This window comes from Panicum virgatum, chromosome 7K (assembly GCF_016808335.1).
Source record: "Panicum virgatum strain AP13 chromosome 7K, P.virgatum_v5, whole genome shotgun sequence".
NCBI lineage: Eukaryota > Viridiplantae > Streptophyta > Magnoliopsida > Poales > Poaceae > Panicum > Panicum virgatum.
In genome coordinates, this window is record NC_053142.1 from 6,479,839 (window position 1) to 6,494,772 (window position 14,934).

The 14,934-nt window shown below is 52.4% G+C and overlaps 1 protein-coding gene across 3 annotated transcripts; it reads right to left on the reverse strand.

Annotated features, from left to right (window-relative positions):
• Positions 1 to 401: 401 nt before the first annotated feature.
• LOC120639678 (lactoylglutathione lyase-like) lies at positions 402 to 14,375 on the reverse strand. 3 transcript variants are annotated; one of them, XM_039915551.1, is made up of 9 exons: positions 14,216 to 14,375; positions 13,986 to 14,120; positions 13,264 to 13,325; positions 10,945 to 11,005; positions 10,758 to 10,837; positions 10,588 to 10,658; positions 10,360 to 10,449; positions 1,128 to 1,264; positions 402 to 749 (listed from the first exon to the last, which is right to left on the reverse strand). In XM_039915551.1, exons 1-8 carry the CDS (start codon positions 14,303 to 14,305, stop codon positions 1,167 to 1,169), a joined length of 687 nt encoding a protein of 228 aa, XP_039771485.1. In that variant the 5' UTR covers positions 14,306 to 14,375; the 3' UTR covers positions 402 to 749; positions 1,128 to 1,166. The 3 variants fall into 3 exon arrangements, with proteins under 3 accessions (XP_039771485.1, XP_039771484.1, XP_039771483.1); XM_039915550.1 differs by lacking the exon at positions 402 to 749 and adding an exon at positions 859 to 1,041; XM_039915549.1 differs by lacking the exon at positions 402 to 749 and having other exon boundaries at positions 859 to 1,264.
• Between the last annotated feature and the right edge of the window lie 559 nt (positions 14,376 to 14,934).

The window sequence follows — 14,934 nt, forward strand, 5'->3', positions numbered from 1 at the left end:
GAGTAGTGCAGCGTATGACCAGCGCATGGCCACAGTGGGATGGAGGTTCGTGGGCGGGCGTAGCTGGTGCAAAATGGGGGATGCAATGGTGCGCGACCAACGAGTGCAAAATGGGGGATGCAAGGGAGCGTGGAGTGTGACCAACGAAGGAGGCCGTTGAGGAGAGGAGCGTGGTCACCGTAGCTCCTTGACCCCTTGAGCTCGGAGGGGCGGCAGCAACCCGAGCAAAGGGAAATGAATCCTCTGCGGTACTTCTCTCTACAGTTGAGTCACTCACCCACATATCAGTGATTTAAGTGCAGCAGCAACTAGCACAGAGGATCCCTGTTTGAGCCGGGAGCGGAGGACGCAAGCCAGGCCGAGATGCGGCCAAGTAGGTAGGGATGTAAACGGATCGGATATAGACGGATATTACTGATATCGTATTTGTTTTTTATATTTGTGTTCGAATACGGAGTCGGATACAGATAGTGTTAGTTTTTGCCGGATAAAATTGTAATGAATATCGACATCATAAAAAAGTAACTTTTAAGCATTCAGATACGGATCGATTATGGATATTAGATATTCGAAATCGGATACGGACGGATAAAACCCTTCCAGACCGGATCGAATTCGAATATGGTCAGAAAATATCCGTACCCAGCGCATGGTGACCGGTACGGTTGGAGGCAGCAGAAAGGATGCTGAGCGCGGCGGGCCGCTGAGCCGCCAGCACTGGCTAAGGCGGAGTGCAGTGTGGTACCAACCTGATTGTTATTAATAACTTATATTACTTGATAGTTATTAACCACACCATGGCAACAAAAGTTTACTGCACTTGCCTAGGCATTCAATGAACAATGGCAGCCTACCTGATAGTTGTTAACAACTTATTTTACTTTCAGTGCCATAATTCGTTACTCAGCATAGTTCACAGATTTTTATTGCAACAAGATTCAAAGAGTCAGGACATGCCAGCCCTTAATCAGAATACAAATACTAATCGCCAAAAGGAGACAATAGTCTTATTCCTCAAGGGTAAAGCCCACTGTTGTGCTCCTGAGATTCCCAGAATTGCACAATCTTGTTAACCATACAATTAATGAACTATAGTTCCATAAAAACTGGCATTATAACATTCTAACCTGAACACAAAGCCTCCATAATATCTGAACCACAACACCTCATGACACCGAAGCGGTCACCATCCCAATGGTGTGGTAAAAAATCTCAATCCAGTAGCCATCAGGATCCTTGATGAACGCAATACCTTTGATTTTCCCTGCAGCAAAGAACATCAATTATATATCACAGCGCTATGCATTACAAAGTAAAGAATGTGAAGGTGTTTCATTATTTGAATGAAGGTAATATTATCAAACGTAATACTGCGAGCATCTTGATCATTATTCTTAATTTTTAAGACAGTGGAGCTCTCTCAATGTTTTCATTAGCAAATTATCTTATGCGATGCCTTGATCATTGTTCTTAATTTTTAAGAAACTGGAACTTTAATTGTTTCATTACAAAACTATGTTTATGCAATACCGATGTGAACTGTTTAATTGGCCGCTTTTCTAAAACAAAAAAGAGAGGTGGCTACAGGTAACACATACTCCGTAAGTTGGGAATGTTAACAAACTGATCAAACTAGTGCTCAAAATTATCAGTTTGCCCAATTTCATTCCTGGTCCTATGTGGCATGCCACATTTGCGTGCTACTTAGCGATGAGGACTGTGAGGTGAGTAAATAGACATAAATTTGGCCCCTGGTTTCTCTGTTGTGCTCAATGTACTAAGAGGCTTTTACCTGTGTGCCATTATAAATTGTTGAAATGACCTACATGCCATCCAAATTTTAAAAAGTTCTTCTGTGCCCTTCATCAAAGTTTCTTTTACCTATGTGCCACTACCGTCGACATCCGTTAATTCTTGCCGTTTGCCCCCATACTAACATGTGGGCCCGGTCCATGAGTCTTTCTCAACTCCCCTCGCAACGCTCCCATGGAGGCTGCCGGAGCCCCACACGCGGCCCGCGATGTGCCTCGATGCGGCCGGCGGAGCTCCTCGCTGCGGCAGCTCCCTGCGCGTGACCGACGAAGCTCCCGTGGTGGCGAGCGGAGCTCCTTCCCTGCGCGGCAGCCGACGGACCTCCCCGAGCGCAGCCGGCGGACCTCCCTGCGCGACCTGCGGAGCTCGCCGGCTTGCGGCAGATGGAGCTCCCCCTTGGGGCGACGGACCTCCCCGAGCCCAGCGGAGCCGCTGCTAGCGGCGGCGGAGGCACGAAGCCCGCCCGGTGTGGCGCGCGGCAAGTGGAGCTCCCTCGTGGGGCGGCGGACCTCCCCTAGACCGGCGAAGCTGCTGCTAACGGCGGCGGAGGCGTGGAGCCCGCCCGGTGTGGCGCGCGGTAGGTGGAGCTCCCCCACGACAGGGCGGCGGATCACCTCCGCGCGGCCGGCGGAGCTCCATACCTGTGCGGCCGGCGGAGCTTGCCGGCGCGCGGCTGCGGGGCTCGCTCGACCTCTCCAACAACGCGCTCACCGGCGAGATTCCGGCGACCTTCGCGGCGCTCAAGAACCTCACTCTGCTCAACCTCTTCCGAAACAAGCTCAGGGGGAGCATCCCCGAGCTCGTCGACGACCTGCCCAGCCTCGAGGTGCTGCAGCTCTGGGAGAACAACTTAATCGGCGGCATCCCGCGCCGCCTCGGCCGCAATGGTCGCCTCCAGCTCGTCGACCTCTCCTCGAACAAGCTCACCGGCACCCTCCCGCCGGACCTCTACGCCGGAGGCAAGCTGGAGACGCTCATCGCGCTCGGCAACTTCCTCTTTGGCTCAATCCCGGAGTAGCTGGGGAAATGCAAGGCGCTCTCCTGCATTCGCCTCGGCGAGAACTACCTCAACGGCTCCATCCCCGAAGGGCTCCTCGAGCTCCCGAATCTGACGCAGGTCGAGCTGCAGGACAACCTCCTGTCCGGCGGCTTCCCGGCGGTGGCGGGCACCGGCGCGTCCAATCTCGGGGCCATCACTCTCTCCAACAACCAGCTCACCGGCGCGCTGCCGGCGTCCATTGGAAATTTCTCCGATTTGCAGAAATTGCTTCTGGACCAGAACGCGTTCACCGGGCGCGGGCAGTAGGCCGGCGCGACGGCGGCCGCGCGGCCAAGCGTGGGCCAACGCGTGAGCGGCGCAGGCTCGTGGACCAGAGGCTGCAGGGGCTCGCACTCCGGAGGAGGGCGGCGCGCAGGATGCGGCGGAGGAGCAGAGCACCTGCCGGTGGCTTGGGGACGCAGGGCGCGGCGGCCGGGGCACTGCCGGTAGCAGCTGCAGCAGCAGGCACGAAGGAGGGGTGGCGCTGCTGATCGGGCCCACACGTCAGGACAGGCAAACGGACGGAAGGTCGACGGAATGGCACCTAGGGAAAGAAAAAAAATTTGGATGGTGCCGAAGAACTTTAGAAATTTTTGATGGTGTACAGGTAATTTGTAACTTTTGTAATGATACGTAGGTAAAAACCTCATGTACTAAACATGATCAGGATGGATGACCAAATAAACAACATCACCTGGTTTTTAATTATGGACAAAAATCCCCAATGACTCATTTTCGCTTAAGCTATGCTGTTGAATTCTAGATCAGAGTAGCACTAAAATTCAAATGGATGCTTGTCATGTGTAGAAAGTACTATTCACACCATGAACAGTAATAGGGTCCAGATATTAGGAAAGATTAGATTAGATTGGTTTGTTATTTGCTTAAATTAGAGATTGGTTTCTTAAGGGTCAAGTCAGCCCATCTATATAAAGATGGGATTGTATCTCTTCTAAGCAAGCAATGAAGAAAGAACAAAGAATCCAAATCCCCCAAATACTCTAGTCCCCCTCCACGCCGACTTTGCCCGGCCATCTTCCTGGCAATGGTTATCCTCCCTATCCCCCAAATGAACAAAGGTGCATAGTATCTGGTATCAATTAGCTTTGGTTTCGATCTGATTCCATGGCTTCTGTTGTCGGTGATCCATCAACATCGTGGGAGGATTTGTGCGTCAACATACTGGAAGGCTGCGTACAGCTCCAAACCTTACTCTTGAAGTTGAAGGAGAGCTTGGTGCGTAAAGATGTGGCGGTGCAGCTACAGGCGGCGGCACATGGATTCCTCGCGAGGCGTCGAGCACAGGTACTGCGCGCAGATAGAAAGGCGACGTTGATGCTGCCGCTTTCTGCTACGGCAGCAGAGCAGCAGCCACATGCTTTCTGCTACGGCGGCAGAGCAGCAGCCACAAAGCGGCTGCCCCAAGGATCAGCTTTTCCCTGTTACAGTATGTGTGCGCTGCTGCTAGGTTACTACTCTGCAGCAATCAGCAGTTCACGGCCCCGACGGCGTCTCCATGGTTTGGCTCGCTTCTCCCGCGGGGGCAGATCAGCTGCAACTCCTCGGCATGCATCTGCATGGCACCAAGAAATCAAGGTCTCTGGGACATGCTGCCACGCCTCAGCGCCAGCCATCAAGGGCACACATGCGCTTTGGAGCCATGGCCTCCACCAGACCACCACAGCTCGAGGGCGAGCTATCTTCGAAGGAACAACAGCCACGGACGACACGGTGGAGGCGCAGCGCGCCGGTGAGGAAGATGGCTAGGGGTCCGGGAGCCGCGCGGGCCGAAGGAAGGGAGCGGCTTGGCGGTGGTAGATCCGGCTGTTGGCACTCCCTCACACACAACACCCTCTTGCTTGCAGGTGGAAGAAGATGAGAGGAAGGACTCAGGAAGAGCACACGAAGTGGAGCTGCTTAATCTGTGAGCTGCAGCTGCTCTCCTTTTATAGACACAAGTAGTCAAGGTGAGCATTTACAAGGTAAGGCGCTATAGTGTTATGCAGCCTCTACCACTAGTTACTGCTGCTACTACTAGTCACTACTGCTACCATGCTGCCAACTGCAGCTGCTACTATACACAATAGTGTTTGCCGCCCAACATTGAAGAGGCAGCCTTGACTGAGGAGCAAGAGGCCCTACCAGCGTAGAACCTAGACAAGCTAGAGCATGGGTAATTATCTAACAATTCTTCCCCTAATTGCACTGCTCTTGCTTGATCTCCTCAACTCCAATCTTGGTCCTCAACTTTGTAAGTCGAACGCGCCCAAATGGCTTGGTGAGGATGTCCCCGAGCTGTCGAGCTGTCTCGACATACTCGAGCTTGATCTGTCCACTGTCGACGCAATCACGGATGAAGTGATACTTGGTGTCGATGTGCTTGCTCCGGTCGTGGTGGACGGGGTTCTTCGCTAAGGCGATGGCGGACAGGTTGTCCACCATCAAGATAGGTGCCCGAGCTTCTTCTCCAGTGAGTTCTGCCAGCAGCCGCCCCAGCCAAACTCCCTGGCAACATGCCGTCGCCGCCGCAATATACTCTGCCTCGCAAGTGCTCAGCGCGACGACCTTCTGTTTCATCGATTGCTAGGAGATCGGGCACTCCAAGGAAGAAGAGCACACCAGTCGTGCACCTTCGTCCATCAACGTCACCCGCCATGTCGCTGTCGCTGAACCCAATCAGCTCCAGCTCTCCTCTGCTCCTCCTTGGGTAGACGAGCCCGTAGTCGGGCGTCCCTACAACATAGCGGAGCAGATGCTTGACCGCGGCGAGGTGATCCTCCCGCGGCTCCGCCATGAACTGGCTCACGTACCCCACGGCGAACACGATGTCCGACCGAGTGTGCGTGAGGTAACGCAGTGCGCCGACGATGCTCCGGTAGCTCGTGGCGTCCACCAAGGGGGCAGTGCTGTCCTTTGACAGCTTGATCTTCTCCTCCATAGGCGTTTGGCACGCCCTACACTCGCCCATCCCACTCCGCTCCAGCAGCTTCCCAGCGTAGGAGCTCTGGCGGAGCGTGATGGCGTCCCTCCCCTACTCCACCTCAATGCCGAGGTAGTAGGTGAGCAGGCCGAGGTCTGACATGCGGAACATCGACTTCATCTTCTCCTTGAACGCGTCAATGTCCCGCTGCTCTGCGCCGGTGACGATGAGATCGTCGACGTACACGCCGACGATCACCAGTCGTCCTCTCGACCGGCGCGTGTAGAAGGCGTGCTCGGTGGCGCACTTGGTGTAGCCGAGCGATGCAAGGCTAGCGTCGAGCTTGATGTTCCACGCGCCTGGCGCCTGACGCAGCCCGTACAGGGCCTTGCGCAGGCGGAGCACCCTGTGCTCCTCGCCGGCGATGACGAATCCCGGCGACTGCTGCACGTGCACCTCCTCGGCGAGCTCCAGTTGAGGAACGCGGACTTCACGTCCAAGTGTTAGACCTTCCAGCTCCTCCCGGCCGCTAGCGCCAGCAGCAGGCGCACGGACTCCATGCGCGCCACCGGCGCAAAGACTTCCTCGAAGTCGATGCCCTCATGCTGCACGAATCCCTTAGCGACAAGCCGCGCCTTGTGCTGCACCACATTGCCGCGCTCGTTCCGCTTCACCTTGAACACCCACTTGAGCCCAATCGGCCGGCAACCGGCCGACGGATCCACCAGCTCCCAGGTGCGATTCTCCACCGCCGCCATCTCTTCCAGCATCGCCGCCTGCCAGCATGCCTCCTGCTCTGCTGCGGCGAAGCTTGGCGGTTCCTCTACGCTGCCCAGATGCAGCTCGAGGTCGTCCAGCTCGCGGGCCGCCTGCCCTGGTGGACTCGTGCCGACGAGGTCGTCCACCATGCGAAATCGAAGGGGCTCGCCGGAGTAATCGGCGTCGATGTTCGAGGAAGCGCTCAGCGGAGGCGTGACGAAGCGAATCGACGAAGCGGTGCTCGTTGCAGCGGAGACCGGAGTCCCCTGCCCCGTGGTCGAGGGTGTTCCCTGCGCCTCGCTCGAGGGTGCCCCTTGCGCCTCGCTCGAGGGTGTCCCCTGCGCCTCGCTCGAGGGTGTCCCCTGCGCCTTGCTCATAGGTGTCCCTTCCGCCTCACTCGAGGATGTCCCTTCCGCTTCGCTCGAGGGTGTCCCTTCCGCCTCGCTCGAGGGTGTCCCTTCCGCCTCGCTGTGAGCCAGCTCCCCCGCACCGGAGTACGCCATGTACTCGACAGTGAAGGAGCTACTCAGGCCTCCTAGCGTCGCTTCCCCATCGTCGGACTCCCAGCCCCAGCATGCCGTCTCGTCGAAGACGACGTCGCGGGACACGACCACCTTGCCGCTAGCCGGGTCATAGAGCTGGTAAGCCTTGCTCCCGCGCTCGAACCCTAGGAACACCATGGGAGTGCTTCTGTCTTCCAACTTGGCGAGGTTGGGCTTCGTCTTCTTTACGTGCCCGACGCAGCCGAATGTCCTGAGGAAGGACACGTCCGGCTTCCTCCCGTGCCAGGCCTTGAATGGCGTCGTGCCCTCCAAGCTCTTGGTGGGCACGCGGTTCATGATGAAAACCGCCGTGCTCACCGCCTCGCCCCAGAACGCCGCCGGCATCTTCTTGGCCTTCAACATGCTCCTGGCCATGCCGACCACTGTCTGGTTCCTCCTCTCGACGACGTCGTTCTGCTGCGGCGAGTATGGCGCCGCGAGGTGGCGTTCCACGCCATGTCCGGCGCAGTAGAGGCCGAACTCGACCAAGGTGAACTCGCCGCCGCGATCCGTCCACAGCACGCGCAACTTCTTCCCCATCTCCGTCTCCACCTGCGCCTGGAACTCAATGGCCGCCGGCGCCTCATCCTTGCTCGACAGGTGCAGCCACATGAAGCGGCTGCAATCATCCACCAGGAGCAGGAAGTAGCGCCGCCCGCCGTGCGTTGCCGGCGTGATTGGCCCGCAGAGGTCGCCATGGACGAGCTCGAGGACGTCCCCGGCGCGGTAGCTCGCCTTCTTGGGGAACGGCAGCCTCCTCTGCTTCCCGACAAGGCAGCAGTCGCAGAGCTCGCCGGCGTGCTCGATCAGCGGCAGCCCGCGCACCATGCCTTGCCGCGCCAGAGCATCAAAGCTCAGGTGGCCGAAGCGCGCGTGCCAGCGCCACGCCGCGTCGTCGCACCGCGCCGCCAGGCACACCGGGCGCGCAATGCGCAGCGCCAGGGTGTAGAGCCGGTTCCTGCTCCGCTCCACCTTGGCAAGCAACTTCCGCTCTCAATCCCTGATCCGGAGCACGCCGTCGTCGATCAGCACCTGGCAGCCTCACTCGTCGAGCTGACCAATGCTGACGATGTTGCTCCGAAACTTGGGGATGTAGTACACATCCGTCAGCCCCTTGTGCTCGCCGGCCTTGCACTGGAACACGACCGTGCCGCGCCCCCGGATGTCGACGCCGGAGTTGTCCCCGAACTTTACGGTGCCGACGACTCCGGTGTCGAGCTCGGAGAAGGCCGCGCGGTTCCCGGTCATGTGGTTGCTCGCACCGGTGTCGAGGTACCACATCTCCTCTGCCTCCTCCTCTGCTCGCCCGAGGTCGACCCGCGTGCGCGGCTCGTCGAGCTCGACGTGCCCGCCGCGGTCCTCTGCCTCGGTGTTGAGGGCGCAAACCTGCGCCATGAGCAGCGCAGGCTCTTCCTCGTCATCCTGGGTGAGATGCGCCCGCTCCTGGCGCCGCGGCTCCTTGCAGTCGCGGGCCCAGTGCCCAATCTTGCCGCAATTGTGGCAACGATCCTTGTCTGCGACACGGTCGCCGCCGTCCTTGCCGGCGCCCTCCGCCTTCCGCCGTGGCTTGCCGCGCCGCCTGCCGCGCGTGCCGCCGCTGCGCGAAACAGAGGTGCCCTCCCCCTGCTTCCTCTCGCGCAGGCGCGCCGCCCACTGCTCCTCCATGAGCAGCAGCTGGCCGCCGGCAGTCGTGCGGGCGGGGGCCTCCGCGCGATCCTCGACCGCCTTGAGCCGCCCAGTTACGTCCTCGATCGAGAGCGTGCTCATGTCGAGCAGCGTCTCGATCGAGAGTGCGATTTGCGCGAACCGGGGCGGCACGACCCGCAGGTACATGGCCACCGCCGCCTCCTCGCCGATGTCGAAGCCGATCTGCGCTAGCTGGCTCACCAGAGAAGTGAGCCGCAGCGCGAAGTCCTCGATGGCTTCGCCATCGCGGAACGCGATAGCCTCGTACTCCCGCCTGAGCTGCTGCGCCTTCGCCTTGCGCACGCGGTCGCCGCCCAGCCGCATCGTCTCCAAGCTCTCCCAGGCCTCCTTGGCGGAGTCCTTGGCGCCGAGCGGGACGATGTACTCTGCCGGCACGGACTTGAGGATGGCCTCCATGGCCGACTGGTCATCTTCTTCGTCGGCGGTGCCCATGGTCACCGCCGCCCACAGGCGCCTCGCCTTGAGCATCACCTTCATCAGGACCACCCACTCGGCGTAGTTCGTGCGAGTGAGCATGGGTACTGCGCGCCGCCGACGTCCCGCACCGTCTTCTTCACGACGTACGTCGTCTCGCCACGACGTCGCCCCGGGGAACGCCCATGCTCACGGTCCAGGGAAGCCATGGCCACCAGGCTCGATAACTCAAGCTGTGAATACCACTTGTTGGCACTCCCTCACACACACAACACCCTCTTACTTGTAGGTGGAAGAAGAAGATGAGAGAAAGAAGGACGACTCAGGAAGAGCACACGAAGTGGAGCTGCTTAATCTGTGAGCTGCAGCTGCTCTCTCCTTTTATAGACACAAGTAGTCAAGGTGAGCATTTACAAGGTAATGCGCTATAGTGTTATGCAGCCTCTACCACTACTAGCTACTGCTACTACTGCTACCATGCTGCCAACTGCAGCTGCTACTATACACAATAGTGTTTGCCGCCCAACATTGAAGAGGCAGCCTTGACTGAGCAAGAGCAAGAGCCCCTACCAGCGTAGAACCTAGACAAGCTAGAGCATGGGTATTTATCTAACACCGCTGTGCCACGCGCCCAAGATAGCGACCAACGACCCCCAATGGAGAAGCGTTGACCGGAGACATCGAGCTCGGGGAAGTGATAGATTGGGTCGGCGACGCTCGATCAGCGCCTAGAGACGCCAGATCGAGGCCCGACAGCGCTCGATCTATGCCTGGATATGCCAGATCAAGGCCCGACAGCGCTCGATCTGTGCCCAGGGTTGATGAATCGATGTCCAACAACTGCAGAAGGTGGAGCTGCGGAGGAGAGCGCCGGTGGAGCGCCGGCAGCCAGACAGGTGGAGGTAGATGGGCGGTGACTACGAGAAAAAAAATGGGTTTGGTGCTCAAGTTGCTGCCCTGGGAGCGGAAGACGGCGACGGAGGCGACCAGTTACGATCAAACCTTCTGCTGTGATAAAATGTTAGAATGAGAGGGAAGGAGGAAGATGGCTGAATGAATATCACTATTGAACATCACCAAACCATAGACTAGAGTACAATGACAATAATACCCTTAACAGTACAATCAACACCACATGAGTAACAATAGAAAGCAAATTTACTTACCATCATCAGGTTTCTTCACAAAGTCAACACCAAGACGTTCAAAGCGCTCACATGCCTTGTAGACATCATCCACGGTTACTCCTATATGACCTGAATGAACAAAAACAAACAAAGAAGTGATACGGCAGCTACGAGATTCATAATTATTATTATTGCCTAAACTATGTTCAATGATTTAAAAGATGGCAACAATCATTTCAATAGCATATCAATCTTCAAAGCACATACCAAAACCACGAGGGTCTGAATTCCCATTATGGTAACCTTTGAATTCAGGGTCACTTTCTGTGCCCCAGTTGCTGCAGTATTACCAAGAGTAACAAACTTGCTGGTGAGCGTTCAAGCTATTTTGGAAAATGAACAACATATCCACAAAGGTGCAGGGTATCAAGACGCACTGGGTGAGTTCGAGGGTAGCTTTTTGCCTGAAAGTCCATTCAGTCCGCTTGATATGATCAGCAGGGGCTGAAGCCACATCCTAAAAGCACAAAGCAGAGTCAATTGACATAAGAACTTATGAAGCAATATCATATAAATTATATTTGAAGGCAATGCATGGTTCCACTAGATCATAAAATTTTTTACCTCATAACCGAGAAAATACAAGCTGAACTTCAACTCTTCAAAATCTAATCTTTTCAGCAACCTAGCAGAAGAAAAAGGTAGTAAAAATCATAAGATAATATATGCACATACAAATTACCTAAAAATCCTTTTGATCCAAAACACAAAACAATGACCAAACTAATTGTTTCGGTAGTAGGAGCAATGGTATCAAGAGGAATCTAGAGCCACAAAACATATATTCTCAAATTTGTTTAGTATCAAAAGCAGTGGTACTAGTACAGTTTAATTGCCTTACTACTAACTGCACACAAATGTACTGCTTGCAGCTGTTTACAGTGTTGAATGTAATTATGTATAGTTACTGTAGGTTTCTCTCGCAGATCTTTATCTCTCAATGAACTTTTCTAATTATTTTCCATTAGTCAAAACATAAATGCAAAAACACATCTGACTCTGAGGCACACAATTGTCCATTAATCTCAGGGCCCATCCAGAAAGTGAATGCTCTAGAAATGTTTGGGATTTAGTTCAAATTCAAATAAAATATGTTTTAAATGTATAATGATCCCAATCCAAACTGACTTTATGGCTTTTTTTGGGTTTATTGATGCATAATGGATTTGATCTAATTTCCTTTGTTAAGGATATTAACTCATTATTCTGTCCAACACAAGGGCATTGGTCCTAACTCTAACCCCTATGAATCAAACTTTTAACGGTAAAACATGAATATCAATCAAGACAGCTCAAGTTTGCATGTTTCTTGTCTAGGATTGAAATCAAGATACAGAACTAGTTAAACAAGCCATTCGAGAAAAGAATTGACTCATGCAATGTACTGGTGTCCAATTATCCAATATAAAATACTATACTATTGTCAATTAATGTAGTAGAAAATCTTGCATAACCAGATAAAGGCAATAGCCACTACACCCTCCAAGAGTAGGTTGTATTTGCAGGGAAGGGGAAAAACTAGAAATCAAATTCTGATACTGGGGTCTGCCCTGTCTGTACGATTCTCAGAATACAAAGCCACCATTGTAGATTTTGAGAGATGTTCTAAGATTTTGATTCAAGATAATAGTGATAGAGCTCCCACAATGGCAAGTTGGCAACTACAAGAGCACTACTCAAATGCCCAAAGGTCCAACTCCAACTACACTGCTCAAACTAGGTTCATGACATCACGTCAACATTTGGACTTCAGTTTTTTTTTCGCCTGTGATTTCACAGAACACAACATCAAATTGTTTGATACTATCATACAGAAACAGAACTAATGACAATGATTGTAGCAGTATATCCATGTACATTCATCATCAGTGCAACAGGCAGCCTTGAAGGTTGTTTTAGTGCATACTAAGAGCAAGTTCTCAAGGCCAGACGTAGAACTGAATTCTGTACCTGTGAATGGGTGTTTGATATTTGTTCACTATTGTTTATGTTCAGGCTTCAAATACTTTATTAAAGACTCCAACGTTATCCAACCACCATGTGATATTTTACTTGAACTTCAAACAGTGCAGCTACAAGCAAAGTTTACATAGTCCTTCCATTGCTATCCTGTCACTATGAGTGGCAAGAATCAGCTACACATGTTCCCATTAATGTTTACATAACACCATTGATGAAATTACTTTCTTTGTGTTGGCAACTACAACTGCTAGCATCATCTATCTACGAGGATATAACTTATTGACTTGAATCATTATCTAGGCTAACACTACGAAAAGTAAAAAGTGATTACAAATGTATATACAATTCGTATACTTCAGAATCCATAACTTCACTATCTGTTCTGCTTAAATATATTGCCAAGTGGTACTTCAATTGTTTTAGAATTGCCTATATTGTCACGTGGTACTTCAGCAGATTTAGAATTGCCATTGGCATTCTAAACATGTGAGAGCTCATTTCTCCTTTAGGCTGGAATTAACCCTCAAGTATAGATTGACAATGTTTCTAAGAGCAAATATGGCTCGGGAAATAATAGATTGATTATGGAGAGGCAATGATGATGTGAGGTCCTAGGGCTTGGTTTATAGAATCAAAAACAATCTGAGGAGATCCTTTCCTAATCCACCATCCATCTATCCCCTGCCAGGGAGGCCGGCGCAGCTACAGCCCACGGCCAGAGGCTGGCCCAATACATACACGCTAACAGTTTCCAATCCCCATTATCACTACCAAAACAAAAACTCTGATACTTTAGTTTTCCTTCCCAAACATCCATCCATATATATCTAAAGAACACCAAGAACAGAAATGAGCTATGCAGGCTTTCATCTGCCATGCATGGGTACATTATCTGCAGGAAGAGAAAGACAGAGAACTCACGACATGCCCATCACACGGGAGTAGAAGTCAAGGCTCACTTTTGGGTCCTTCACACGTAACATCTGGAAAAAAAGCAACGTAAATTTTCAAAATCCATATAACAACAGAAACATTCATGATAACAACCTTGTCTACCAATGTCTAATTGCAAAAACACTCTGATATCAGTATAGCATGTGAAATCTGAAATAACTCTATATGGTCATTCAGTTGCAAAGCATTCCAAACACCCTAATAGCAACACAAGCACATTAAACATTTTGGATCCAATTCTGTCATTTAAAAAATGGAACGTGCTCAGGGGATCTGATGCACAATTGATAGCTGCAAATCGTTGTCAGATGATCTATCTTGTTAAATCCAACAGATTTTTTCCCCTGCATTCCACGCAGCACATAAGCAGCAGTAAGTTGTTTGGGTATTGGGGAAATAAGCAAGGCCGACAGTACAGTGCTACTCGAATAGTCAACAAAAATCATCAAAGCTCCCAATTTCATTGCATGTTCATCCCGGGCCCCCTGAATTATTATACCCTGAGTCCCTGACCCTGCTAGAATAACTACCATTCGGATCACCCCAACTTCACCAAGTGCGCGACCATATGTCAAATTCACGCGTCTAGAACCAAAAGGGGAAGCCCGAGCAGGATAGCATAGACAGGTGCTTGAATGTTGATGAACACCTGGGTGAAATAGACAGACAGGAAGTAAAGCTCGGGTTACCGTCTGCTGCAGGAAGTAGCCCTTGGTGGCGGGGTCGATCTCGGTGTGGAGACCGGGGTTATTACCCGGCGCCTCCTTCGGCCCCGACGGCGTCGACATGGCGGCGGGCGAGAACCGGCGAACCCTGTCGAACCTCTGCGAAACCAAGAAAGGAAAGAGGAATTGTGAGTAAAACCCGCGTGAGGACTCGAGAATCATCAGTCGAGAGCTTCCGGCATGGCATCCGGGACCTTGAAGCGCGCGGAGTGGGAGAGGTGCGGCGCGGCGGGGTGGCGGCGCGGATAGGAGCAGGCGGCGGACAGGATCGAGGCGGCGGCCATGGCCAGTAGCGTCAGGGTTTATATTTTATAGGATAATAAGGAGAAAATGTTTTTTTTTAGATTAAGGAGAAAATGTTAGGAGCCTGGGTGTACGGCTTCTGGGTTCTTCCGTCGGACTCGTTGGGTTTCTGGGCTTGCGGGTACTCCTACCTGGCTACACCTGTTCTAATAACGTATCTTGTGTTCCTACTTCCTCCATCCAAAAAAAATATATAAATTTCGTGTTTTTCAAGGAATCAAACAATTTCAAATTAAATAAATTTATACAAAATTTCAAGTTTAAACAATTTAAATTATTCTTCAAGTTCAATTATCATACGAGGTCCAGACCGTTCTTAACCGTAAACACGACTGATATATCAGTTTTACACTCTGCAGAGGCTGTACATTTTCACCATAAGTCGCGTAAAAGTTCAGAAGAACTTTGAACCCAACAATTTCACCATACGAGGTGTGATTGCATAGAGACGCTACGAGACCTTTATAACGATTTTCTAGTAAGAAGTAGTCCGCTAAGGTTTTCGGAGTAGTACTAGAGCATAAACCTCTCTAATGGGCATAATGTCTTAGCAAAGCTCACCTCCCAAGAGGACTGGGTTATAACCCATCTACCGCCACCTCTCTTGCCT